The sequence below is a fragment of the Silene latifolia genome, chromosome X (genome assembly GCF_048544455.1).
Source record: "Silene latifolia isolate original U9 population chromosome X, ASM4854445v1, whole genome shotgun sequence".
Lineage (NCBI taxonomy): Eukaryota > Viridiplantae > Streptophyta > Magnoliopsida > Caryophyllales > Caryophyllaceae > Silene > Silene latifolia.
This window is the reverse complement of record NC_133537.1, coordinates 151149011-151175718: the sequence shown is the minus strand read 5'-3', so window position 1 is coordinate 151175718 and position 26708 is coordinate 151149011. Positions and strand designations below refer to the sequence as shown.

Below are 26708 nucleotides of genomic sequence, written 5' to 3'. Positions count from 1 at the left end.
ACTAATCCTAGCTAAGAGACTACTCACTTATTATCAAGTTTAGCATGTTAACAAGGTTGTCAATCATATTAACAAGGTAAAACATGATGAACAAGTAAGAAAGATTAACAATAATTAAAACAAGGATTAATAGGATTATACCTATGGAGATTCCAAAACAATAATGCAAAGAATAATAGAAGAAACTTGATGATTGATGGAGGGTTGTCAATCTCCCAATAATAACCCAATAATCTTCAATTACCCAATAATAAACTTGAATAATAAACTTGAACAATAATTATGGAGAGATTAATATGAGATTTGTGGAAAGATTAAAGAGTAATCTATTCTAGTCTACTCCTAATCTAGTCTAAAGAAGGATTTTCTACTCTAAAAACTTGTGTAAAAAAAGGGATCCTTTGATTATTTACAAATGGGGTATTTATAGTAGAAATTAGGTGGATGCATTAGGGTTAACTAAGGGCTAAACTAGTAATTACACTTTTGAGATTTGGGCAGGGAGAAGCCGGTATTTCTCGAAGGAAGGGCTTCTTTCTTTGAAGCTTGAAGAAGACGAAAATGTGCTGGGCTGGAATCCGGGCGGATTGATGTCGGGACGGGCGGATTGGTGAAGGGGAAGATGAGCGGATTGGGGTGAAGACGCACGGATTCTGTACATTGGGGACGGCCGGATTCCAGAGAATCCGCACGGGTTGGACTGCAGTTCTCGTTTTCTCTTCTATTCTTCCCTTCCCTTCACTTCCATTTTATTCTTGAGGGATTGTCTTTAGTTCTCGTTTCCTCTTCATACTAGTCCATCAAATATCGTCAAATAGCTTCCGAATACGCACGAAAGACGAAAATTTCCGCCTTATTATCTCCTTTCCTACAAAACATATAGAATGCGATAGAAAAGCAAATAGGAAGGTTTAGACGGATAAAATGGCCAAAGAATGTTATAATAGTATGCAAAATAGACTCAATTAGGGGACTAAATGTGCGCAAATAATGGTCACATCAATTACACTGACCTGAACAAAGCCCGCCCTAAAGATCCATTCCCCCTTCCATATATTGACGCCATGGTAGATGCAACGGCAGGGCATGATATACTCACATTCATGGATGCTTCCAGCGGATTTAACCAGATAAAGATGTACCCTGCTGACCAGGAGAGTACTACATTCATTACTGACCAAGGCATATATTGCTACACTACCATGCCATTCGGCCTAAAGAATGCAGCGACAACATACCAGCGCCTGGTCAACATGATGTTCAAGGAACTGATTGGGAACATCATGGAGGTCTATATTGATGACATGGCGGTGAAGTCCAATAATGCACAAGACCATGTGAAGCACCTGGAAGTACCATTTGAAATCCAAGAAAAGTACAACATGAAACTCAACCCTACCAAATGCCACTTTGGAGTTTCTGCAGGAAATTCTTAGGCTATATGGTGACAAAAAGAGGCATAGAAGCCAGCCCTGAACAAATCAAAGCTATACTGGAAATATAGTCACCAAAGTCTGTCAAGGACATTCAGAAATTGACAGGCAAGGTGGCTGCCCTGAACAGGTTCATATCCAGGTCATCTGAAAGGTGTAAAACATTTTACAACCTGCTCAGAAAAAATAAACAATTCTAATGGACTCCTGAACATGAGGAAGCCTTTTAGTATCTAAAACCGTATCTTTCTTCTCCACATTTACTGGCCAAACCAGAAAAAGGAGAGCCCCTGTAAGTATATCTCCCCGTTACTAACACCGCGATAGGTGCAGTCTTGGTAAAGGAACTGGAAGGTCAGCAACATCCTGTCTATTATGTAAGTAAAAGTCGACTAGATGCTGAAATGAGGTATGGTTTACCTAAAAAGTATGTTTTAGCTTTGATCATGTCATGTGCTAAGTTGCGTCCTTACTTTGAAAGTCGCCCCATAATAGCCAGGACCAACCTACCCATAAAATCTATCCTGCGGAAGCATGAACTATCAGGCAAGATGTCCAAATGGTCAGTCCAGCTCAGCACTTATGATGTTATCTTTGAACCCAGGACAACAATCAAGTCACAAGCCTTAGCAGACTTTGTGGCTGATTTCAGCCCTAACTTAGAATCAGACCTGACCAAGGAAGTTAACCAATTAGAAAATAAAACCTCAGACCAGCAGTGGACCCTGTTCATAGACGGGGCATCAAATGTAAGAGGTACATGCTTAGGATTAGTGCTAAAATTGCCACAAGGGGAGACCATTAACCTAAGGTGTGAGTTGTGAGTTCAAAGCTACAAATAATGAGGCTAAGTATGAAGCCCTCATAGCAGGACTCAAGGTATGTCTAGACCTCGTTGTGGCATCTCATTTCTCCAAGAAATGTTTCCGGTTCTTTGGCAAGGATCACAATGGAGAATAAATTCTCTAGCATCTTCAAACATGGTAGGCCAAAAGAAGCCTGATTGAAGGACTTTAGCAATTGTTCTTCGTGCTCCATGATGTCCTCCATATGGTGATGAATGACATCCCTCTAAAACACCTTGAACTTCCCAATGGGGTATGCATCTTCGGTAAAGTCCATCACTAAATTCCTTGTAAAGATTGGGATCGTCCCAAAAGTATCTCTTCACTTCAAACAAGAATCTCTTTCTTTGATTGTAGTTCAAATTTGGGGGAAGAACTCCTCCTACAATGTAATTAGCATAGTCAGCAAACCATGGTGTTGTGTGTTTCTCGAGTTGTGAATGGATGGCCATCAAAATATCATCGGGGAAAGAGTCATTGATTGGTGTCTCTCCCTCATCATCATGGAATCGAATTCTTGACACGTGATCCGCTACCACATTCTCGACTCCCTTCTTATCCCTTATCTCCAAATCAAATTCTTGGAGTAGCAAAATCCACCTCAACAATCTTGAGTTTGCTTCTTTCTTTATCAAGAGATGTCTAAGAGCACGGTGGTCCGAGAAAACAATCACTTTTGATCCAAGAAAATAGGAATGGAATTTGTCTAATGCATAGACAATGGCAAGAAGTTCCTTCTCCGTGGTGTCATAGTTTACTTGGGCGGCATCAAGAGTCTTGCTTATGTAATAGATAGCATGCAAAGCCTTTCCTACCCGTTGGCCAAGAACCGCTCCAACGACGTATTTACTTGCATCGCACATGATCTCAAATGGTAGTTTCCAATTTGGTGGTTGGATGATTGGTGCCAAGATTAGTGCCTATTTGATTCTATCAAAAGCTTCAACACACTCATTAGTGAATTGGAATTGGGCATCCTTAAGCAAAAGTTGAGTAAGGGGTTTCGCGATTTTGGAAAAATATTTTATAAAACGACGATAGAACCCGCATGACCGAGAAAGCTCCTCACCCCTCTAACATTCCCTTAACTTTGGCCTTGTCAACTTCGATGCCCTTTTCCGAGATTAAATGGCCCAAGACAATACCTTCATTGACCATAAAATGACACTTTTCCCAATTCAAGACAAGGCTAACATCTTCACACTTTTGCAATACAAGAGAAAGTTTATGCAAACAATAATCAAAGTCTTTTCCATAAACGCTAAAATCATCCATAAAAACCTCTATTATGATTTCTAAATAGTCGAAAAAGACACTCATCATGCATCTTTGGAAAGTGGCGGGGGCATTACATAGCCCGAAATGCATTCTCCCATATGCAAGAGTACCGTAGGGACATGTGAAATTAGTCTTGTGTTGGTCATCCGGGTGTATCACGATTTGGAAGAATCCCGAGTACCCATCAAGGTAGCAAAAGAATTTGTTAGAGGCAAGCCTCTCAAGCATTTGGTCAATGAATGGTAGAGGGAAATGATCCTTTCTTGTTGCGGAATTCAATTTACGATAATCGATACACATACGCCAACCGGTGATCTTCCTTGTGGGTATTAGCTCGTTCTTATCATTTGTTAACACCGTGGTACCTCCTTTCTTAAATACCACTTGAACGGGGCTAATCCACAAAGAATCCGATATAGGATAAATGATTCCCGCATCAAGTAATTTCATAACCTCTGTTTTTAAAACTTCTTGCATGTGGGGGTTTAGTCTCCTTTGTCCATGGATGGTAGGCCTATGGTCTTCTTGTAGATGAATTCTATGTGAAAACAATTGGGGCTTATTCCCTTAAGATCATCTAGATTATAGCCTATAGCTTTTTCATGTTCTTTTAACACATCAAGCAAACCTTTCAATTGGTTATCATCAAGTTTTTTATTAACAATCATGGGTTTGGTTTTAGACTCATCAAGGTAAGCATACTTCAAATTTGAGGGAAGGGGTTTTAGAGTCGTAGTTTGTACCTTACTTTCTACCATTCAAGGTTCACTAGGGACATCTCCCACCTCCATTAAACATTATATCCTCATGGCATATTCAACTTGTTCTTCAAACTCCTCATACCCAATGTAGTCAAATTCCTCGACAAATTCGTCTTGCTCCTTGACTTGCATGGTATGATCTTTAGTTTCTTTTTCTTATTTAGTGGGTTGTGATGCTTCCTTGAGAATGTTATTTATCAATATGGATTGCTCATAGGTGAGCTCTTTGTAAGCTAGAGCGGCTTCAAGGAGATCTACTTCCAATGCCCAATGCTTGTTTTTGGCCTCACTTGCTTCTAAGCCTTCCAATGCTTGCAAATGGTCTTTGATGAGAGTAGTGCTCACATGATCCTCTACACAATAATCTATAAGATCCATCTTGCAAAGTACACTAAGATAAAATGGTGAGAAGTACCTTGAGTAAGTGCTCTCCCTCAAGGTAAAGAAAGACACAACTAAAAACAATTAATGAAAATCAAATCAATTGAACACCGTCCCCGGTAACGGCGCCATTTTTTGTGTGTCTATAACTCGTCGTCAAAAGCTACCAACCAAAACAATATTTATAACTTCACAAACTACTCTTAGCAAAGAGGTAAGTAAAGGTCGGATCCCAAGGGACGGGGATTGATTTCAATTGCAAAAAACTATGTCTTATGGTGTCACAAATTGGGTTGAGAAGAGATGTGGTCTAAACTAATCAACAAGATTAAGTAAAGCAAGTAAAGGTCGACTTAGTCTCCCCCTATTCAACTCTTATGCATGGTCTAATGAGGCTCGAGTTGGTTTATGTCTTACAAGCCTCATTGAAAAGATAGGAGATGGGTAAAAAAACGCAATTATTCATAGGCTCACATTTCATCAAACATAACATGTGCATAGGTTGAAATCACAACAAGCAAGCAAATTAATTATGAAAACATATTAGATTAAGCATAGATCAATTCCCATGTTTGTTTCCCCTAACTCCCCATTAACCCTAGCTAAAGAACTACTCACTCATGGTCAAGTTTAGCATGCTAATAAAGTTGTCAATCATACTAACAAAGCAAAACATGATGAATAAATGATGTGATTAACAATAATTAAACAAGTGTAAAAAGGGATTATACCTATGGAGATGATCCAAAATAATAAAGCAAAGAATAATAGAAGTACTTGATGATTGATGGAAGGTTGTCAATCCTCCAAATCAACCCAAATGATCTTCTAATTACCCAAATAAAACTAAGAACAATTGAGAAATTAAGGAAAGATTAAGATGTGATTAATATTGAGAAATGTATTACAACTAAATTAAGAGAGGATTAAGAGTTGATTAAAATGAGATTAAAGCGTGATTAAAACTTGATTAAGAATTGATGATAATCTAGGTAGTATAATGGGGTATTTATACTAGAATTAAGTACAAGGATTAGGGTTACTAAGGGCTTAAATGACTATTAAGACCCTAAGAGAAGCTTGAGGAAATGCAATCCCGAGGGACATGCGCGAATCATGCTTGCAACTCCCACTAGGATCCGCTCGTCCTCACCTGAAGCACGGGCTGTCCTGTAAGAAGATCCGCTCGGATCGTCCAGGAGACGCTCGGATCTTGCCTGTGGTACGCTCGGATCCAGCTCTGGGACGCTCGGATCGTTGCTCTGATCCGTTCGTCCTGAGCTCGGCCTGCTCGGATCGTTGGACAGAGTTGTTCCCTTGTTTGGCTCCTTAACAATCCGCGAGAATTGTGTTGGGGATGCAAGGATCTTTTCATCATTGCAAATTTCACTCTATTTATTTGCTTAGGCTTCTAGTATCGGTCTCCTCTTCGATGCTTGGTCATTAGATGCAATCCATTTAGCTCCATTTCGCTCCATAAATACAAGGTTAGCAATCCTCTCCTACCAAGGACACAAAACCTTAAAGAATATGCAAAATGGGAAACTAAAGATAAGAAATGACCCTAATATATATTAGAAAGCATGGGAACGAGGTTAATTCGGGGACTAAATGTGCTCAAATATGAGTCACATCAAGGATATATTTCTTGTCCTAATCAGAGCCATTGTAATAGAGTTACGCATTTACCTCGATATTTTCAATGTACGTATAATATGGGTTTATATTCTTTTATTAAATGCTAAACAGAGTTAGTTGGTTTTGCAGATGCAGAGTTACTGACAATCCACGAAGGTGGTCCGAAATGTATCATGCGATCTACTTCAAAGAAATAAGTCATTAACCATTTTTTACATGAAGACAATACAACCTCAACTCAAAGCAGAATTCATCAAGGACATTTTTTTATCAAGGCACTTACAAGCAAGACATTTGAGAAGCTAATTAATAAACTTGGTTACATCATTTCAAGGACGTCAAGCGATGTTTCGATCAGGGGGAGTAAATATGCGTTGCACTCTTTTTCCCTTAGCTATTATTTTTTCCCACTGGGTTTTCCAAGCAAGGTTTTTAATGAGGCAACATCAAATGCGCATTTCTCCAATAATGGACATCTAAGGGGGAGTGTTATGAAATAATATTTAAGTGGATATTCATTATCTCAAGAACTCTCTAGAATCTTAAGTCTCTCAGGAGAACTCTTTCTTGGGAAATGTTTGGGCCATATTCTGCATATTGGGCCCGTAGGATTAATCGGGCTAGGAGGGGAATAAGGCTCGTGAATTGGTGCTTGGATTAAAGGAAATGGGGAGCTGATGGTTACTGTTACGCCTGATATTTCCGCACTATGTTCAGGATACACTTCTACCCTGGCCTGACGATCAAGACAAGAATGTCAGGGCAGCTCAAGGCTGGCACCAAGCAGGAGAGAGCAACAGTCAAATAAGAAGATATTATTTGACCAAGTCAAGGATAAATATGGAGAATAATTATTCATTATTACACCAATTATGGAGCAATTAAGGAGAAGATTTTATCATAAAGACCAAGCATTTATCTGGGTAATAAAGAGTAATCAAAGAGCAATTAGTGACGTCATTAAGGAGAAATATCATGCCATCAATAGCGAAAATTATGTAGCCATATGAATATCACTATATAAGGAGCATCAAAGATCATTTCAAGACACATTCCAACAGATTATTAGCAACACGATTATAATACTTAGGCAGAAAACACTATATTGTGCTTATTACATTATTATTCTCCAAATACATAGTGAACTCTCACCTGGCTTGGTGCCCGTGGTTTTTTTCCCAATTAAAGGGTTTTCCACGTACAAAATCTATTGTCTAAATTATTTAATTTACTTGCTTTACTTTACATACATTTTATCCTGCCCTGCAGTCTTAGTCAAGATAATAGAGCTACTTAACCCTGCAATAAAATCTACCCTGACCTGATTCAGCCTTGCGCAGAATCCACCCAAAACAATTGGCGCCCACCGTGGAGTATCTAGCTCATTAATATCTTTTTTCCTTTTCACAAAAAAATCCAAAAAACAAAGAAACTAGCAAAATGTCTCAACCAACCGTGGAAGAACAATTGACTGTTGCACTACAAAAAGTGGCAGAAATGGAGAGCCTGAAAGAGAAAATGGCTTAGTTAGAGGCTGAAATCTTGCAATTGAAAGAGTCTGAATCGGCCTTAAAAATAAATTAGAAAAATCTAATGGAGCAGGTTCCAAAATTCAGCAAGGAACCCTATTTTCATCGATTATCAAATACTTTGATTTCTCAAGTTATGGGAGTCCAAGTGGTACAAAAAACGTGGTCAATGTTGACGACGATACCCCTAAAGATGATAAAGCTGACGAAACAGGAGCATCTGTCATGATGGCAATAGTCCAGGAAATCAAGAAGCTTAATGAAAAATATGAGAAAATACTTGGAGTTCCTGCCAGCATGGAGGAGGCTGCCCCATAAAGCTATGCTAACTCACCTTTTATAGACGAGATAGCTAAAGTAGATCTTCCCAAGAAATTTGTGATTCCATCCATGAGAACTTATGATAGGAACTCAGATCCACAAAACTATGTAGCCTTCTACAAGCAAAAAATGTCTGCTGCATCTATTCCATGCGAATTTAGGCAGGTTTGCATGTGTAAAGGATTTGGAACTACCCTGACCGATCCTGCACTGCAGTGGTATATTTACCTGCCAAATGGAAGTATCAGATCGTTTGCTGACCTGATCTACATATTCAACCAGCAGTTCGCAAGTAGCAAGGAGTTGGAGAAGCGTTTCAGTGACCTGTATAGGATTACCCAGAAATCAGATGAGATCCTCAGAGTCTTCCTTGCCAGATTCAACAAGGAGAAGGTATCAATTCCCATGTATGATGTTGGAACAGCAGTGGAAGCATTCAGGCAGGGATTACTACCCAACAGTGATCTCTACGGTGAACTGACCAAGTATCCCTTTCATTCTTTCGAAGACGTTCAGGCAAAGACGCTCGCCTATATCAGGCCAGAGGAAGACAAGAGTTACAAGGTTGGAGGACCCTACAATGCAAAAGACTATGATAAGCCGAACATAAGAAGCACCAGCAGGGGCAATAACTACAAGAGTGGCCCATATACCATGCCTGATCAGTCAGAAGTTAACCTATCGTAAGAACAGCAAGGTAAGGCTGAAGTTCATCCACCTATCTCTGAACATAACTTCTATGTTGACATTGGAGGCTTGATCTAGCGACTGGATAATATGGGACCAGTGGTGAGGTGGCCCAGAAAGTCAGACAACCCGAATCCAAGGAAGGACCATACCAAGTGGTGTGAATTTCATATGGATATAGGGCACACAACGGAGGATTGCTTTACTCTCAGGAAAGAAGTGGCCTACCTGTTAAAGACAAGATACCTCAAAGATTTGATCAAAGCCATAGGAAGGAATGAAGATCCTGACAAACTCAATCAGGAGCAAAACAAGGAACGCAATCTCCCTCCACCACCTCCACTCTATGAAGTAAAATTCATAAATGGCGGATCCGAGATTTGTGGCCCGACCAGTTCAGCAGCAAAGAAAATAGCCAGGACTCCTCAAACTAAGTCACCCTGCAAACCCGGCAATATACCACCAATCACGTTCAGTGACTGTGATCTAGTGGGCATTCCTGACCTACATCATGATGGCCTGGTGATTTCCATGCAAATAGGAACAGTCAATGTAAGGAGAATCTTGGTAGATAGAGGCTGCTCAATAAACCTGATCATGATGGACGTACTCAAAGCCATGAAGATCAACGAAGATCAAATCACCAAGAAGTCTAGTGTCTTGGTGGGGTTTAGCGGTGAGACAAAGAATACGTTAGGAGAGATTTATCTCTCTACCTGTGCTAAAGGTGTTGTATCTTATGAAAGGTTTGGAGTTCTAGACTGTCTATCCTCCTATAATGTCATTCTGGGCAGGCCCTGGATCCACAATGTCAAGGCTGTCCCTTCTACTTATCATCAATGTATCAAGATACCAAATGACTGGGGAGTGGCAACCATCAAAGGTGAGCATAAGTCAGCCCAGGAATGCTATACTGAGGCCATAAAACCATCCAAGGCAGGTAAGTACTTTGCATAACAATTACTGTACCTTGTCAAGAGCACATATGTAGCACCACCTAGGATGGAAACAAATCAGGTAATCCTCAACCCTGAGTATCCTGACAGGTATGTTCTAGTTGGCTCTGACGCCCCTGATTCAGTCAGACCCGAATTAGTAAACTTTCTTAAGAATAAATCTTCCTGTTTTCCGTGGTCTCATTTTGATATGACTGGAATTAGTGCTGATATTATTACCCATAAACTCAATATTAACACATATTTCAAGCCTGTACAACAAAAAAGACGGAAGTTTGCACCGGAATGAAATGCCATTATCAATGAAGAAGTAGACAAACTCCTTGATATGGGTATGATCAGGGAAGTGATGTACCCTAAGTGGCTGGCAAACGTAGTGGTTGTGCAGAAAAAGAATGACAAATGGAGAGTTTGTGTAGATTACACTGACCTGAACAAAGCCCGCCCTAAAGATCCATTCCCCCTTCCATATATTGACACCATGGTAGATGCAACGGCAGGGCATGATATACTCACATTCATGGATGCTTCCAGTGGATTTAACCAGATAAAGATGGACCCTGCTGACCAGGAGAGTACTGCATTCATTACTGACCAAGGCATATATTGCTACACTACCATGCCATTCGGTCAAAGAATGCAGCGACAACATACCAGCGCCTGGTTAACATGATGTTCAAGGAACTGATTGGGGACATCATGGAGGTCTACATTGATGACATAGCGGTGAAGTCCAATAATGCACAAGACCATGTGAAGCACCTGGAAGTACCATTTGAAATCAAAGAAAAGTACAACATGAAACTCAACCCTACAAAATGCCACTTTAGAGTTTCTGCAGGAAAGTTCTTAGGCTATATGGTGACAAAAAGAGGCATAGAAGCCAGCCCTGAACAAATCAAAGTTATACTGGAAATATAGTCACCCAAGTCTGTCAAGGACATTCAGAAATTGACAGGCAAGGTGGCTGCCCTGAACAGGTTCATATCCAGGTCATCTGAAAGGTGTAAAACATTTTACAACCTGCTCAGAAAAAATAAACAATTCTAATGGACTCCTGAACATGAGGAAGCCTTTTAGTATCTAAAACCGTATCTTTCTTCTCCACATTTACTGGCCAAACCAGAAAAAAGAGAGCCCCTGTAAGTATATCTCCCCGTTACTAACACCGCGGTAAGTGCAGTCTTGGTAAAGGAACTGGAAGGTCAGCAACATCCTGTCTATTATGTAAGTAAAAGTCTACTAGATGCTAAAATGAGGTCTGGTTTACTTGAAAAGTATATTTTAGCTTTGATCATGTCATGTGCTAAGTTGCGTCCTTACTTTGAAAGTCGCCCCATAATAGCCAGGACCAACCTACCCATAAAATCTGTCCTGCGGAAGCCTGAACTATCAGGCAAGATGTCCAAATGGTCAGTCCAGCTCAGCACTTATGATGTTACCTTTGAACCCAGGACAACAATCAAGTCACAGGCCTTAGCAGACTTTGTGGCTGATTTCAGCCCTAACTTAGAATCAGACTTGACCAAGGAAGTTAACCAGTTAGAAAATAAAACCTCAGACCAGCAGTGGACCCTGTTCATAGACGGGGCATCCAATGTAAGAGTTACATGCTTAGGATTAGTGCTAAAATTGCCACAAGGGGACACCATTAGCCTAGGGTGTGAGTTGTGAGTTCAAAGCTACAAATAATAAGGCTAAGTATGAAGCCCTCATAGCAGGACTCAAGGTATGTCTAGACCTCGTTGTGGCATCTCATTTCTCCAAGAAATGTTTCCGGTTCTCTGGCAAGGATCACAATGGAGAATAAATTCTCTAGCATCTTCAAACATGGTAGGCCAAAAGAAGCCCGATTGAAGGACTTTAGCAATTGTTCTTCGTGCTCCATGATGTCCTCCATATGGTGATGAATGACATCCCTCTAAAACACCTTGTACTTCCCATTGGGGTATGCATCTTCGGTAAAGTCCATCACTACATTCCTTGTAAAGATTGGGATCATCCCAAAAGTATCTCTTCACTTCAAACAAGAATCTCTTTCTTTGATTGTAGTTCAAATTTGGGGGAAGAACTCCTCCCACAATGTAATTAGCATAGTCAGCACACCATGGTGTTGTGTGTTTCTCGAGTTGTGAATGGATGGCCATCAAAATATCATCATGGAAAGAGTCATTTATTGGTGTCTCTCCCTCATCATCATGGAATCAAATTCTTGACACGTGATCCGCTACCACATTCTCGACTCCCTTCTTATCCTTTATCTCCAAATAAAATTCTTGGAGTAGCAAAATCCACCTCAACAATCTTGAGTTTGCTTCTTTCTTTATCAAAAGATGTCTAAGAGCACGGTGGTCCGAGAAAACAATCACTTTTGATCCAAGAAAATAGGAATGGAATTTGTCTAATGCATAGACAATGGCAAGAAGTTCCTTCTCCGTGGTGTCATATTTTACTTGGGCGGCATCAAGAGTCTTGCTTATGTAATAGGTAGCATACAAAGCCTTTCCTAACCGTTGGCCAAGAAACGCTCCAACGGTGTATTTACTTGCATCGCACATGATCTCAAATGGTAGGTTCCAATTTGGTGGTTGGATGATTGGTGCCGAGATTAGTGCCTCTTTGATTCTATCAAAAGCTTCAACACACTCATTAGTGAATTGGAATTGGGCATCCTTAAGCAAAAGTTGAGTAAGGGGTTTCGCGATTTTGGAAAAATCTTTTATAAAACGACGATAGAACCCGCATGACCGAGAAAGCTCCTAACCCCTCTAACATTCCCTTAACTTTGGCCTTGTCAACTTCGATGCCCTTTTCCGAGATTAAAGGGCCCAAGACAATACCTTCATTGACCATAAAATGACACTTTTCCCAATTCAAGACAAGGCAACATCTTCACACTTTTGCAATACTAGAGAAAGTTTATGCAAACAATAATCAAAGTCTTTTCCATAAACGCTAAAATCATCCATAAAAACCTCTATTATGGTTTCTAAATAGTCAAAAAAGACACTCATCATACATCTTTGGAAAGTGGCGGGGGCATTACATAGCCCGAGAGGCATTCTCCCATATGCAAGAGTACCGTAGGGACATGTGAAATTAGTCTTGTGTTGGTCATCCGGGTGTATAGGGATTTGGAAGAATCCCGAGTACCCATCAAGGTAGCAAAAGAATTTGTTAGAGGCAAGCCTCTCAAGCATTTTGTCAATGAATGGTAGGGGGGAAATGATCCTTTCTTGTTGCGGAATTTAATTTACGATAATCGATACACATACGCCAACCGGTGATCTTCCTTGAGGGTATTAGCTCGTTCTTATCATTTGTTACCACCGTGGTACCTCCTTTCTTAAATGCCACTTGAACGGGGCTAATCCACAAAGAATCCGATATAGGATAAATGATTACCGCATCAAGTAATTTCATAACCTCTGTTTTTATAACTTCTTGCATGTGGGGGTTTAGTCTCCTTTGTCCTTGGATGGTAGGGTTATGGTCTTCTTGTAGATGAATTCTATGTGAAAAAAATTGGGGCTTATTCCCTTAAGATCATCTAGATTATAGCCTATAGCTTTTTCATGTTCTTTTAACACATCAAGCAAACTTTCCAATTGGTTATCATCAAGTTTTTTATTAACAATCATGGGTTTGGTTTTAGACTCATCAAGGTAAGCATACTTCAAATTTGAGGGAAGGGGTTTTAGAGTCGGAGTTTGTACCTTACTTTCTACCATTCAAGGTTCACTAGGGACATCTCCCACCTCCATTAAACATTATATCCTCATGGCATATTCAACTTGTTCTTCGAACTCCTCATACCCAATGTAGTCAAATTCCTCGACAAATTCGTCTTGCTCCTTGACTTGCATGGTATGATCTTTAGTTTCTTGTTCTTCTTTAGTGGGTTGTGAAGCTTCCTTGAGAATGTTATTTATCAATATGAATTGCTCATAGGTGAGCTCTTTGTAAGCTAGAGCGGCTTCAAGGAGATCTACTTCCAATGCCTAATGCTTGTTTTTGGCCTCACTTGCTTCTAAGCCTTCCAATGCTTGCAAAGGGTCTTTGATGAGAGTAGTGCTCACATGATCCTCTACACAATAATCTATAAGATACATCTTGCAAAGTACACTAAGAGAAAATGGTGAGAAGTACCTTGAGGAAGTGCTCTCCCTCAAGGTAAAGAAAGACACAACTAAAAACAATTAATGAAAATCAAATCAATTGAACACCGTCCCCGGTAACGGCACCATTTTTTGTGTGGCTATAACTCGTCGTCAAAAGCTACCAACCAAAACAATATTTATAACTTCACAAACTACTCTTAGCAAAGAGGTAAGTAAAGGTCGGATCCCACGGGACGGGGATTGATTTCAATTGCAAAAAGCTATGTCTTATGGTGTCACAAATTGGGTTGAGATGAGATGTGGTCTAAACTAATCAACAAGATTAAGTAAAGCAAGTAAAGGTCAACTTAGTCTCCCCTTATTCAACTCTTATGCATGGTCTAATGAGACTCGAGTTGGTTTATGTCTTACAAGCCTCATTGAAAAGATAGGAGATGGGTAAAAAAATGCAATGATTCATAGGCTCACATTTCATCAAACATAAAATGTGCATAGGTTGAAATCACAACAAGCAAGAAAATTAATTATGAAAACATATTAGATTGAGCATAGATCAATTCCCATGTTTGTTTCACCTAATTCCCTATTAACCCTAGCTAAAGTACTACTCACTCATGATCAAGTTTAGCATGCTAATAAAGTTGTTAATCATACTAACAAAGCAAAACATGATGAATAAATGATGTGATTAACAATAATTAAACAAGGGTAAAAAGGGATTATACCTATGGAGATGATCCAAAATAATAAAGCAAAGAATAATAGAAGTACTTGATGATTGATGGAAGGTTGTCAATCCTCCAAATCAACCCAAATGATCTTCTAATTACCCAAATAAAACTAAGAACAATTGAGAAATTAAGGAAAGATTAAGATGTGATTAATATTGAGAAATGTATTACAACTAAATTAAGAGAGGATTAAGAGTTGATTAAAATGAGATTAAAGCTTGATTAAAACTTGATTAAGAATTGATGATAATCTAGGTAGTACAATGGGGTATTTATACTAGAATTAAGTATAAGGATTAAGGTTACTAAGGGCTTAAATGACTATTAAGACCCTCAGAGAAGCTTGAGGAAATGCAATCCCGATGGACATGCGCGAATCATGCTTGCAACACTGATGTGACCATTATTTGAGCAAATTTAGTCCCCGAATTATCCTCGTTCCTATGCTTTTTAGTGCATAATTGGGTCATTTACTATCTTTAGTCCTTTGTTTTGCATATTCTTTGAGGTTTTGTTTCCTTGGTAGGAGAGGATCTCAAACCTTGCATTTTCATGGCAAAATGGAGCTAAATTAATCGAATCTAATGACCAAGCATCAAAGAGAAGACAAGATTAGAAGACCTTTTATACATATTATAGTAGATGGGCAATGATGAAGAAATCCTTGCATCCCCGACTAAATCCCGGAGGATAATTGGAAGAAGAAAAGAAGAAAAGGGAGCTGTGACACAATCCGCCCGTCCAACAAAGAAGACGCCCGTCCAAGACAATGGGAATCCGAGCGTCTTTGCAGAAGGGACGCCCGTCCAGCAACGCCACAATCCGCTCGTCTCCGCCCAAAGAATCCGCCCGTCCCGTCCACCACCAGAAATCCGCCCGTCCCGACACCTTGGACGCTCGGATTCCCTTACAGTCCCATACGTCCTTTCTTCATGCTCCATGAAAGATGCGCATATTTATGAAAGACCGGCAAAAAGGAGACCGTCTTCTCTTTTGAGAGGAGCGATTCCTCAAGGACTTAATCGTCATTTAAGCCCTTAGTAAACCCTAATCTGTGTACCTAATCCCCACTATAAATACCCCATTAGTCTAATTAGATAATCATGTTATTCTTATCAATCCTTAGTGTAGTTGATATCATTCTAATCTCTTCTTAATCTTGTAATCAACTTCTAATCAAGTCTTAATACAAATCTCATTTCCTTAATTTCTCTTTTGTTCATCTTTTATTTTGGGTAATTGAAGATTATTTGGGTTATTATTGGGAGATTGACAACCTTCCAATCAATCATCAAGTATTTCTATTATTCCTTGCTTTATTTTGGAATCATTAGTAGGTATAATCCTCTTAATCCCTTTTTAATTATTGTTAATCATCTTTATTTATTCATCTTGTTTTGCTTTGTTAATGTGATTGACAACCTTGTTAACATGCTAAACTTGATAATGAGTGAGTAGTTTCCTTAACTAGGGTTAATGGGTAATTAGGGGAAACCAACATGGGGGATGATTCATGCTTAATTTAATATGTTTTCATAGTTTAGTTGTTTGCTTGTTGTGATCTCAACTTATGCATATGTTCTGTTTGATGAAATGCGAGCCTATGAATCCTTGCATTTTTTACCCATCACTTACCTTTTCAATGAGACTTGTAAGACATAAACCAACTCGAGTCTCATTAGACCATGTATATAGTTGAGTAGGGAGGATTAAGTCGAGTTGTAGGTGTTGTACAATCTAATCGATTCGGCTCCGGAACCCAAACCTTCCTAGGATTGTAAGATATAAACCAACTCGATCCATCACAACAATAATTACTTGCTTATAATTTGAGAATATGTTTGTATGATCAATTCCCATGAATCCCCTTTGACCCCATGACACCCTAGTGCTTTTTATCAATTGTTTACATCCCTTTTTAATCATCTTGCTTGTTTACTTTTATTGCTATTTAGTTTAGTGATCTTCTCATCTCAACCCCAAATCGTGACACCCCTAGACACCGCTACTTGCAATCGAAAATCCTACATCAATACCCGTCCCTTGGGATCCGACCTTTACTTGCCTCTTTACTAATAGTAGAGTTGTTTGTGAAGTTATAAATATTGTTTTGGTCTAGGTGCTCTTAACGACAAGTAACCGAAAACTAAATCTCCAAGTGAGTCCGACCAAAAATGGCGCGCCGTTGAGGACTGGTGTTAACTTGATTTGATTTTCTTAGATTGTTATTAGTTGTGTCTTTCTTTGCCTAGGGGGAAGTAAAACTCCTCAAGGTTTGTTCTAATTGTTTTCAAGTTGTTTGATATTTTGCATGTCTAGAAGGTCACAAGGTAACTTATTACCCTTTGATCACGAAATTGAAAGGACTTTGACAAAAAATAGAAGACTTGCTAGAGGTACTTTGAGAGGTATTGGTGAGGTTGTAGATATTCAACCAAACACTATTGAGTTCGTCAACCCTTTTGCAAGAGAAGGTGAGGAGAACCCAACACAAAATCCAACACAAAATCAACCCACAATGCCTAAATTTTCATCACATTCCGTACCAACCGAGGAGAACCTACCCAATGGTACTCCCACACCACAACACTTAACTGGAAATTTCATTGCAAAATCCGCATTTATCCAATTAGTCGAAAGAAGCCAATTTGGGGGGATGCCTAGTGAAGACCCTCACTCTCACATGGAGACTTTTTGTGACTACTGTGATGCGATTTCACAAACCGGTGTAACTCAAGACCAAATTCGATGGGTCTTATTTCCTTTTTCTCTAATCGGCACCGCAAAACAATGGTTGAAAGGCCTTGATAAGGCTACTCTTGGAATTGATTCTTGGAAGAAGTTGGCTCTAGCTTTCTACAAAAAATTCTACCGTCCGGAAAAGACTAACATGCTAAGAGCACAAATTACGGGTTTTAAGCAAAGGGATGAAGAATCTTTTTATGAAGCTTGGGAGCGGTTCAAAGGAATTTGTCGCTCATGTCCTCATCATGGACTTAGCGAGTGGTTCTTGGTACAACAATTTTGGAATGGTCTTTATGAAGACTCAAGAAACATTCTCAACATGGGATCGAATGGTATGTTCACCGAAGTTGACGATAATCAAACTTGGAACAAGATTGAGGAAATGGCAGTCCATAACTCACAATATAGTAGACCTCGCAAGGCTACTAGAGGAGGAAAGCATGAGGTGGACTCTATTACTCAATTGGGTACTCAACTTAGTGCTCATATTGATACCATTAACATAAAGTTTGAGAAGGCTATGGCTAAACTTGAAGAAGCCTCAAAATCACCAAAGCATCATGTTAATGCCATGGTATCATCTTCATCAATCCCAAGTGGGATATGTGAGAATTGTGGAACTTTGGGACATGATCAAAGTGAATGTAGGGGAACAAATGAACAAGTGAATGCTTTTCAAGGATACAAGAGTGGTACCCCTTATTCTAATTATTACAATGAAAACACCAAATTCCACCCAAATCTCTCATACAAAAGCCAAAATGTTCAAAACCCTCAACCAACATACACCCCACCTCCCATGAGAAACCAAAACCAAAGACCCTTTTTCAACCAAAACCAAGGTTACCAAAACCAAACTCCATACAATCAACAAAATGACCAAGGTTTTGATGTTAAAAAAGCGGTCCTCCAAATGCAAAAGAATCAACAAGAGTTTTTCACTCAAATGAAAAAAGATAGCCAAGCAAAGGACATCACCATCAACAACATCCTAGCCCACACAAAAATGTTGGAAACTCAATTGACCCAACTAGCATCTTCAAGTTCTCAAAGACAAAAGGGGCAATTACCACCTTAAAGTAATCCCACAAGACATGAAATGGTTAGTGCCATTCACTTGAGGAGTGGTACGAGATATGATGAACCAAAGAAGCAAGTTGAGGATGAAGTTCTGGAAGCTAGTGACAAAGAAGAAGTTGTGCAAAACTCCAAGGAAGGAGAGCCAACAAAAGAAGAAGTTTCAAAGAAAAGTGAAGAGAAGGCCAAGGAGAAGGAGCCCATTGTGATTAGACTTCCATTCCCACGTCGTCAAGCTAAGCCTAAGTTTGATGACCAACTTGAAAAATTTATGGAAATTGTGAAGAATTTGGAAGTCCCGATCCTTTCACGGAATTAATCAATCACGTGCCGGCCTATGCAAAGTACATGAAAGACATTCTTACGAAAAAGAAGTCGATCCGGAAGCTTGAAACTATCGCCTTCACTAAGGTGAGGAGTGCAATCCTTCAAGGGAGTTCACCTCCGAAACTTAAAGACCCGGGAAGCTTCTCTATACCTTGTACCATTGGCGACACCACGATCAACAAGGCTTTGTGTGATCTAGGAGCAAGCGTGAGTGTTATGCCGTATTCGGTTAGTAAAAATCTAGGGATGGGAGAGCTTAAATGTACCAACATCACACTCCAAATGGCCGATAGATCGACGAAGACACCGTTAGGGATATGGGAAGATGTTCCCGTGAGAGTTGGGAAATTTTTCATCCCGATGGACTTTGTCATTGTTGACATGGAAGAAGACTCCAATATTCTGATCATTCTAGGCAGACCTTTCTTGCACACCGCGGGTGCGGTGATAGATGTGAAGCACGGAGATCTTACTCTAGAAGTGGGAGACGAGAGCATAACTTTCAATCTTGACAAGACCATGAGAGCTCCCCGTTTGCATGAGCCATGCTTTATGGTTGACCACTATAGCCGGAAGGATGATAGGAAAAAGTCGGAATTCCAATGGAAAAAGAAAGTCGATGATGCTCCATTCAAAGAGCAAGAGAATAACAACAAAGAGAGCTTGAAAAGCTCACCCATGACAAGTGAAGAGGATGGCCTCATTGGCCAAAACAAGAAAGGAGGAGAGTTGTCTCAATCAACTCAAGAGATTTTTAATGATCAAGTAGACGAAGTTTGCGGTCTTTGGGATGATGAGTTCGAAGGGATATTCAATCCCTACATTGGCAATGCTATGAACCAAGACCATCATGGAGAACAACAAGCGCAAAGATCTATTGAGGATCTTTTCATGACAATGAACAAGCTTTCGACTACTTCTTCAAGGTGTTGAGTAACATCAACAACCTTGAACATGCCCCCTTGACATCTCACATTGGATGAGAGTTTGGTGGACTCCTCCCTAAACCACCATTTGTAAATATTCTAACTCCCTAACTTGCATTTCAATTCTTACATTGCATTTTTGTCATTTTTGGATTTATATTTTTTTGCCTTGATCAAGATATTCATCATTTTGAGAGAAGTGAGGGAGGGACTTATGATTTCATTGATGTGTAGTGCTTTGACTTAGTGTGGGGATAGCAATTGCCTAGGGTATTCATGCCTTTGTAGTGCCCCCACAATGAAGAATACGAGCATTGAAGAATGAAAATGACACGGGTTATGCAGTACCCACGGATGGACCTGAATCCGTGTGAACAGGGAGGAATCCGAGCGTTTGATAAGGGAATCCGCTCTTCTAGCAGAATCCGAGCGTCCAATGCTACAATACGCTCGTCTGGCTGAGCTGGGGAATTCAAAAAAATGGTCTGTCACCAAATCCGAGCGTCCTAGTGAAGAATCTGCTCGTCTGATAGAAGACGCTCGTCTTGCAGAGAAGACGCTCGTCTTTATGCTGTTGAAATTTAAGGAATCACCCTGTAACAGAATCCGAGCACCTTCCAAAGAATCCGCTCGTCTCACATTGAGGAATCCGCTCGTCTTTGGACAAAGACGCTCGTCCTATAGCGTCTTTTCCTGAAGCAAATCGTGCAGAATCCGAGCATCCCAGACCCCAATCCGCTCGTCCCTGTGCTGTTTTCAAAATTAACGGGCCTTTTAAACCCTTACTCCCTCATTCATTTTCATTTTTTCTTCATTCAAACACTACCCTCAACACAAAAACCCCAAAATTCCTCATCCTCCACATCAACAAAACAAGATTTCCTCAACCAAATTCAACAAAATCAAATCCAAACTTCCCCGCAACAAAAATTAATCACTCCTTTTACAACAACAATTCATTCAAACACCAAAATCTTCAACCTTTGAGTCGATTTTTGAGATACAAGGCAACATTCTTTCATCTTAAATCGATTTGGGCATAACTAAAAATTGAAGATTTCAATCTCTCTTTGGTGTAATCAACAATGGCAAGAACTAAAGGAGGTAACAAGGCACCCCCAAAGAAGACACTTTCAAAAAGGCAACAAACTCTTCAAGCAAAACAATTGTCTAAGGCATTGGTTGTTCATGAGGCAAGGTTGGTGTTGGAGTAAGTGTCCTACACAATATTGCGTTAACATAATAAATCTCATTAATGGAATATCATTAGATATTTAATTATTTGATCCTCGTCAGTTGATTAACGTAAATCGAAAACGGTTGGCTGACTAGAGTTTGACGTTATTGTCGTGAGACGGCGGTGATCAACTGACCCCTTTCGGTCACACCTATAGGAACGAACCCCAATAGACAACTAATTAATTGTATGAGATACAATTTATTTAGTCCCTTGATTTGTAGACTAAAAGGTTAGTCAATTATTTTAAGAGAGATTTCGAGTTGTGAACTCGAGGTACGGAAATTATTATTTAATTATGCGATAATTGAATAATAAATTATTTGAGACGGGAATTAATGATTAAGCAGTTAATTATTAAATTGGTACTAGTTGACTAATATGATTAGTATCATTATATATATAAAAGAAGAATGTAAAACTGCTGAGGTGGCACAATCTCCTTTGAGTATTAAGGTAATGCAGCCCTCACATTCAACCTCACAAAATCAGTTTTGTTTGAGCCAATCACGGTTTTGCAATATGGCCACATCAGCAAAAAAAAAAAAAAAAAAAAAAAAAAAAAAAAAAAAAAAAAAAAAAAAAAATTCAAAGTCCAATTAAATCTGACGTACCTTTAACCTAACCCTTTGTCATTCTCTATGCTACTTGAGAATGACAATGTACAATTACCTATTAATTTTTCAGTAGAGAAACAGAGGGTAAAATTGTCCATTACTTCACCACTATCACTGCATTCTGCATCAACTCCCAACAAAAAATTTATTTTCCAAAAAAAGTGTGCGTAGTCTCTCACACTTTTCTCCCTCTCGCCATTATTACTGAACAAATTAATTTATCGTCTCATCCAACATAATCCCTCACGAACCTATGCAACATCAAATCAATTTATCGTCTTACCACCAGAGGTCAAGTTGAACGGTGGACCGTAGTGGTCGACCTGAACAAGATAGTTTAGTTCAAACTCTACCGATAGCACTTGAAAATCAAGAACAAGGTTGTTTCTTTTCTGTAATACCCAAATTTTACACTTTGATTATGATGTTTAAGCAATTATTAGTTGAGGATTGGGAATATTGTTGTTTGGTTTTTGTGATTTCTGAAGTTTAATTACTTGGTAAAGAACTGAATTTTTGCTCATTGTTTTCTGGGTTTATTGATTGCTTTGGCTATTTTGTCATCGTTGGCGAGTTTGAGGCCTTTGAATGAACAATCAAGTTCCTGGGGGTGATGAGGTTAGTCCCTGAAGTTTTTCATTTACATAAATAATTTCTTTTAAATATTATCTTTGTGAAATTTAATGAAGTTTGTGTGTTTGTTTAATATTTTTTTTTCTTGAACAAGTAAGGCGGAGGATGGAACATGAGACCATCTTTGTGAAATAAAAACTTGCTTTAAATGGCAGATACATAGAGGGGATTGTCGGATTGATCATGGTTCATTCCTATTGCATTTCATTTTCTCTGACATTTCTATCTTATTGATAGCAACTATGTCTTGGTTACTATCACTCCTGAGTAAAAGTATGACATTTTGTTTTCAAAATTTTCATGTGGGAATGATTAATTAAAAAGCTAGGTAGGGTGAGTAGTTAAAACAACAACGCTACCAACGTGCCAAAATGTCTTATGGCACCTTAGCTGCATCTTTTGCATAAGGTGACTGACTATTGAGGCACATTGCAATGCAAATAGCTCTATCGATGTTACCACTTCTCAAGAATAAAACTAACACGTGTTACCTGAGAGTTCAGCGCTTTTGTCTCCATGTCTTCTCCTCTAATGTTTTATCTAAATTTTGATAACTACAGGCCGCAATGTTGCAATTTTATCCAAAGCTAACACGTATATTGATGACGGGAGACTTTGTTAAATTATCCATTTAGCAAAGTCATATACTTGAGTTTTCATTTTTCATCACTCGAACATTCATTCTAATAATATTATTCTAAATGTTGATTTTTGGCAGGATATTCACATATTATTGGAAAAGTAGAGTGATAATAGTATAAGATGATTCCTTCTTAGGTATAATGTTTTGAGACTCTTAATTTGTGAGTACTCCACATTTTGGATTAATTGATGTATTGATATATTTGGACTCTCATTTGTATATTTTGTCGAACATTTTCAGTTTTTTGGGGGAAAGATAAAGCACACAACCAAGAACAAACAAAAGACGAGCTTTTCTCACTATTATTCTTTCTGGTGCGTTACTTATTTCTCACTTCGCTTAAAGAAACGGAAACTTGATCAATTCTCTATATTACCAATGCAATTTTTGATGTTTTTTATTTATTAATTCAGAATGTTGGCTCACATTTTGAGATGTCGAATGCCGGTGTTCTTGGTCCCGTCTTGCTTAGTTGTCTGAATGAAGGAAAGAGACTTGACGTGGCATAAATGGTCCTATAAGGTTATTCTCCTTGCAATTTCCTTATACACTAGCCTTTCATATTCTGAATGCATTTGTTCCATTTACGCTGGTGAAGATATAAAATATACTCCCTCCGTCTTAATAACTGGTTTACCTTTGATTGATATATCTCTGACAACAAAATATAAAAAGGTAAACAAATGATTTGTACGGAGTGAGTAAAATTTATCACATTTGATTTGAGGCCGCATTTTTTATATCATCATTTCTGACTTCCCCAAATAGGATGAGATGGAGGGAGTTCTGAAATTCCTTGATTTTGTACAGATTGGTATTAGAGGTGAGTTCATGTGTCTGGAATTCTTGATTCACTTACTTGATTCTCCAATGTCGAGTGGGTTCAGGGAGACTCAAAAACAACCTGTGACTTGGGACAAAGTAAGTATCTATAGCTCCGACCTGCTCATTTATTTTCTTCTTCAGAAATATAATTTGGCAAAAAGAAGTTAAGGCTGATAAGTTACTTTATGTGTCCAAACTATGTTCTATCCACCAGGAAACGAACAACTTGCTTTTATGTGTCCAAATTGCAAGTCTGCTACTATGCTATTGTTCTAAGAAGAAATGCTTAAAGTATTTGGGGGATCCTTCTTAAAGATGGTGGTTGAAGGCAGAGACCCGGGGCCATGGTGGTTGAAGGGAACATGATGAGTATGAACATTGGATCTGATATCTGAAAAATTCGAATACGTATATATCCAATCCAACTTATTTCTCGAAACGGATTTGAATCGGTTTAGATGATTAGATATACGATTTGGTTTGGAGTTCTTATCTGGTAATGAAATTTGTCAAAAGCAATAACATATGATGTTCGGTATTATTTAAGTCAACAAAAAATACGAGTATTATCTTAATGCAATTGAACCTTGGTGAATTAGGACAAACAAGAGTAACACAAAGTTAATTTTTTAAATTAAATTATTTACTCAATTTGTAAGAATACGTAGATATCCAATTTTAAGATGCTCATTATTATTATAACTTAAAAGCACAAAGTTGATATACCAAGTAACACAAACAAGAAATTACAAATACAACATTGAAACTCGTGTTAATACAACAATTTATCATACGACGTGCTCCACCATTAACGATGTTGAGAAACACAAAGCGGGATGTCAACTATCATAATTGTAATATTCATTTTACAAATTTTGTAAATAATTTTATTTAAAAAAATTTTAAAAACAATCCCGTGAATTTTCACGGGTGTTACACTAGTTGGTACGTAAACTATATGTGTAGCGGTACACATATATTTACGGAGTGATTTAGACGAAGTTAATTGGATGTATTTAAGCATGATACGATGTTTAAATAAAATTTACACGTATTTGTGCGATAAATATAAGAACCAAAATGGACCCGTAAATGGGACATTAGACCGTGTAAATAGAGTGTAGTGGATGATTATAGACATAATCATTTCACTTTACTTGTTGTTTCTTCCATAAGTCATCTTATGATCACTTGCATGTGATATAAGATTGGACAAAAATTAAAACAAGTGGACTCCCTCACTAGATACACTCCACCCGCCACTTCTCCACAATATACTCCATATTGTTTGTTCATTTTTGTAAGCTAGCTCATTTTCACTCATGCACGTGAACAAAAATTTGGTACATCTCTCTAAAAATAATAAGCATCATTTTACTAAGTTGTTAGTAAAACAAAAATTTAATACTAAGAAAGTTAGTATCATTAACATATTATCAAGGGTTAAATTTTACTAGTATCTAGTTAATACTTGTAAAATTATTTGGGTGAGTTCTTGGGTGCAGCAAGAAGGAGATCTTCTCTTTGAAGATTTGTAAGGAGGATCATCCATTTGGTACAAGCTCAAGAACAAGCTAGTAAGGTGAACTAGTTTGTGCCCATTTTACCATAAAATCAATGTAACGAAATTGTTTTTCCTTAAACTTTCATTTTCATGCTTTTATATTGCATGCATGTTACATAGATCACTAAATGAACATATTATGAGATAATTTGTTTTTAATTAGACAGTATAATTTGGATCTATTATTTTTCAAGTGGTATCAGAGCATAGGCTTCTAATTTGCATGTTGATTTTAAGCATTTTAATGAATTTTGTGATAATTTATAAAAACTCAAAAATTGTGTTAGAAGAGGTTTTAGCACGAAATTTTTGGGACATGCATACCTACTGATCCCAAAAGGTTTGTGGAATTGTTTGGTGATTTTTGAAGTTATTTTGCTATTTTTAATGTTTTTTGGTAGAAAACCGAGTCAAAATGCCGTATTTTAGTTAAAAATTGACTAAAATTACTTAAACGTTGATTCGGTGTATGGATTTTTTATGGTAGTTTATGCATATTTTCTAATGATTGTATGCAAAAGGTTGAAGGTTGGTTCGAATTTTTTGCATGTTTATTGGTTTTTTTTATTTAAAAGTCGATAAAAGTCAAATTAATTAATCATAATTTCGAAACTTTTGATTCTGCCCATGATAAATTTATGTAAATTTAAGAATATTATTTAAATGTCAAAAGTGATTTTGCATGTGTGTTTTCACTTTGTTTTGATGTTTATTGGTTTTAGTGGTTAAAAACCGATAAATATCGATATCTTTCTACATAAAATTTATCCGGAATTTTTGGGCAATTTTTCTGACATTTTGGTGTTCTTGGAAGTGTTCCAGAATACTAAAAGTTTTTGTTTCAATTTTTGGGTAATGTTTCAATTATTTTGGATTTTTACTTAAATATTATGATTTTTTCGATTAAATTAGCAAAATATCACCAAATCAAACTAATAATTTATCATAAAATTATTGAGGACTAATTTTGAGGTTCAAAACAGTTTGGACAATTATTTTGAACTTAAATGAGATTTAAGAGTTGATTATTGATTTTTACATGTTAAAAATCGATTAAATCCACAAAAATCGAGATGGATACCAACGAATGATAGATATGGCGATTTTGGCATCATTTTACAGCATTTTAAGCATATTTATTTAAGTTGAATGAATGATTGACATTTATTTAAAGTATTTATCTTGTTGTACCTAGTATGGCCTAGTTAATTTTAATCGTTATTACCCGAAATGAATGGGAATATCGATTTGTTTGTAATTAAATACGATCTCGTGTCGTCGGTTTGTAATTAAATAATAGTTTTGTTTAGTTTTATTAATTAATGTATAATAGGAATAGCTATGTAATTCATTTGTAATAGTTATTTTTACCGGCGTTTCCAAAAGACGGATTACAACAAGACGGAGTCTATTTTTGGAAGGTGTTCCAAATC

The 26708-nt window shown here is 38.0% G+C and overlaps 1 protein-coding gene, 1 long non-coding RNA gene and 1 other non-coding gene across 3 annotated transcripts; 2 read left to right on the top strand and 1 right to left on the bottom strand.

Annotated features, from left to right (window-relative positions):
- Nucleotides 1–8963: 8963 nt before the first annotated feature.
- Nucleotides 8964–10750, top strand: LOC141618571 (uncharacterized). The gene is made up of 2 exons (XM_074435673.1): nt 8964–9813; nt 10473–10750. The coding sequence occupies exons 1-2, from the start codon at nt 8964–8966 to the stop codon at nt 10748–10750; spliced, it is 1128 nt and encodes a 375-aa protein (XP_074291774.1).
- Nucleotides 10751–17571: 6821 nt separating this feature from the next.
- Nucleotides 17572–17678, bottom strand: LOC141624543 (small nucleolar RNA R71). The gene has a single exon (XR_012534350.1). It is a non-coding gene; the product is annotated as a small nucleolar RNA R71 (small nucleolar RNA).
- Nucleotides 17679–21717: 4039 nt separating this feature from the next.
- LOC141621626 (uncharacterized) lies at nt 21718–24306 on the top strand. The gene is made up of 6 exons (XR_012532512.1): nt 21718–22228; nt 22962–23020; nt 23127–23200; nt 23300–23408; nt 23697–23807; nt 23926–24306. It is a non-coding gene; the product is annotated as an uncharacterized LOC141621626 (long non-coding RNA).
- Nucleotides 24307–26708: the final 2402 nt, after the last annotated feature.

Bases quoted from the DNA above. Each gene is read 5' to 3' on its own strand.
- LOC141618571 (XM_074435673.1), top strand. From the start codon at position 8,964: ATGGGACCAGTGGTGAGGTGGCCCAGAAAGTCAGACAACCCGAATCCA. The intron at 9,814-10,472 runs GTAAGTACTTTG...CAAAGAATGCAG, and splicing joins CATAAAACCATCCAAGGCAG to CGACAACATACCAGCGCCTG.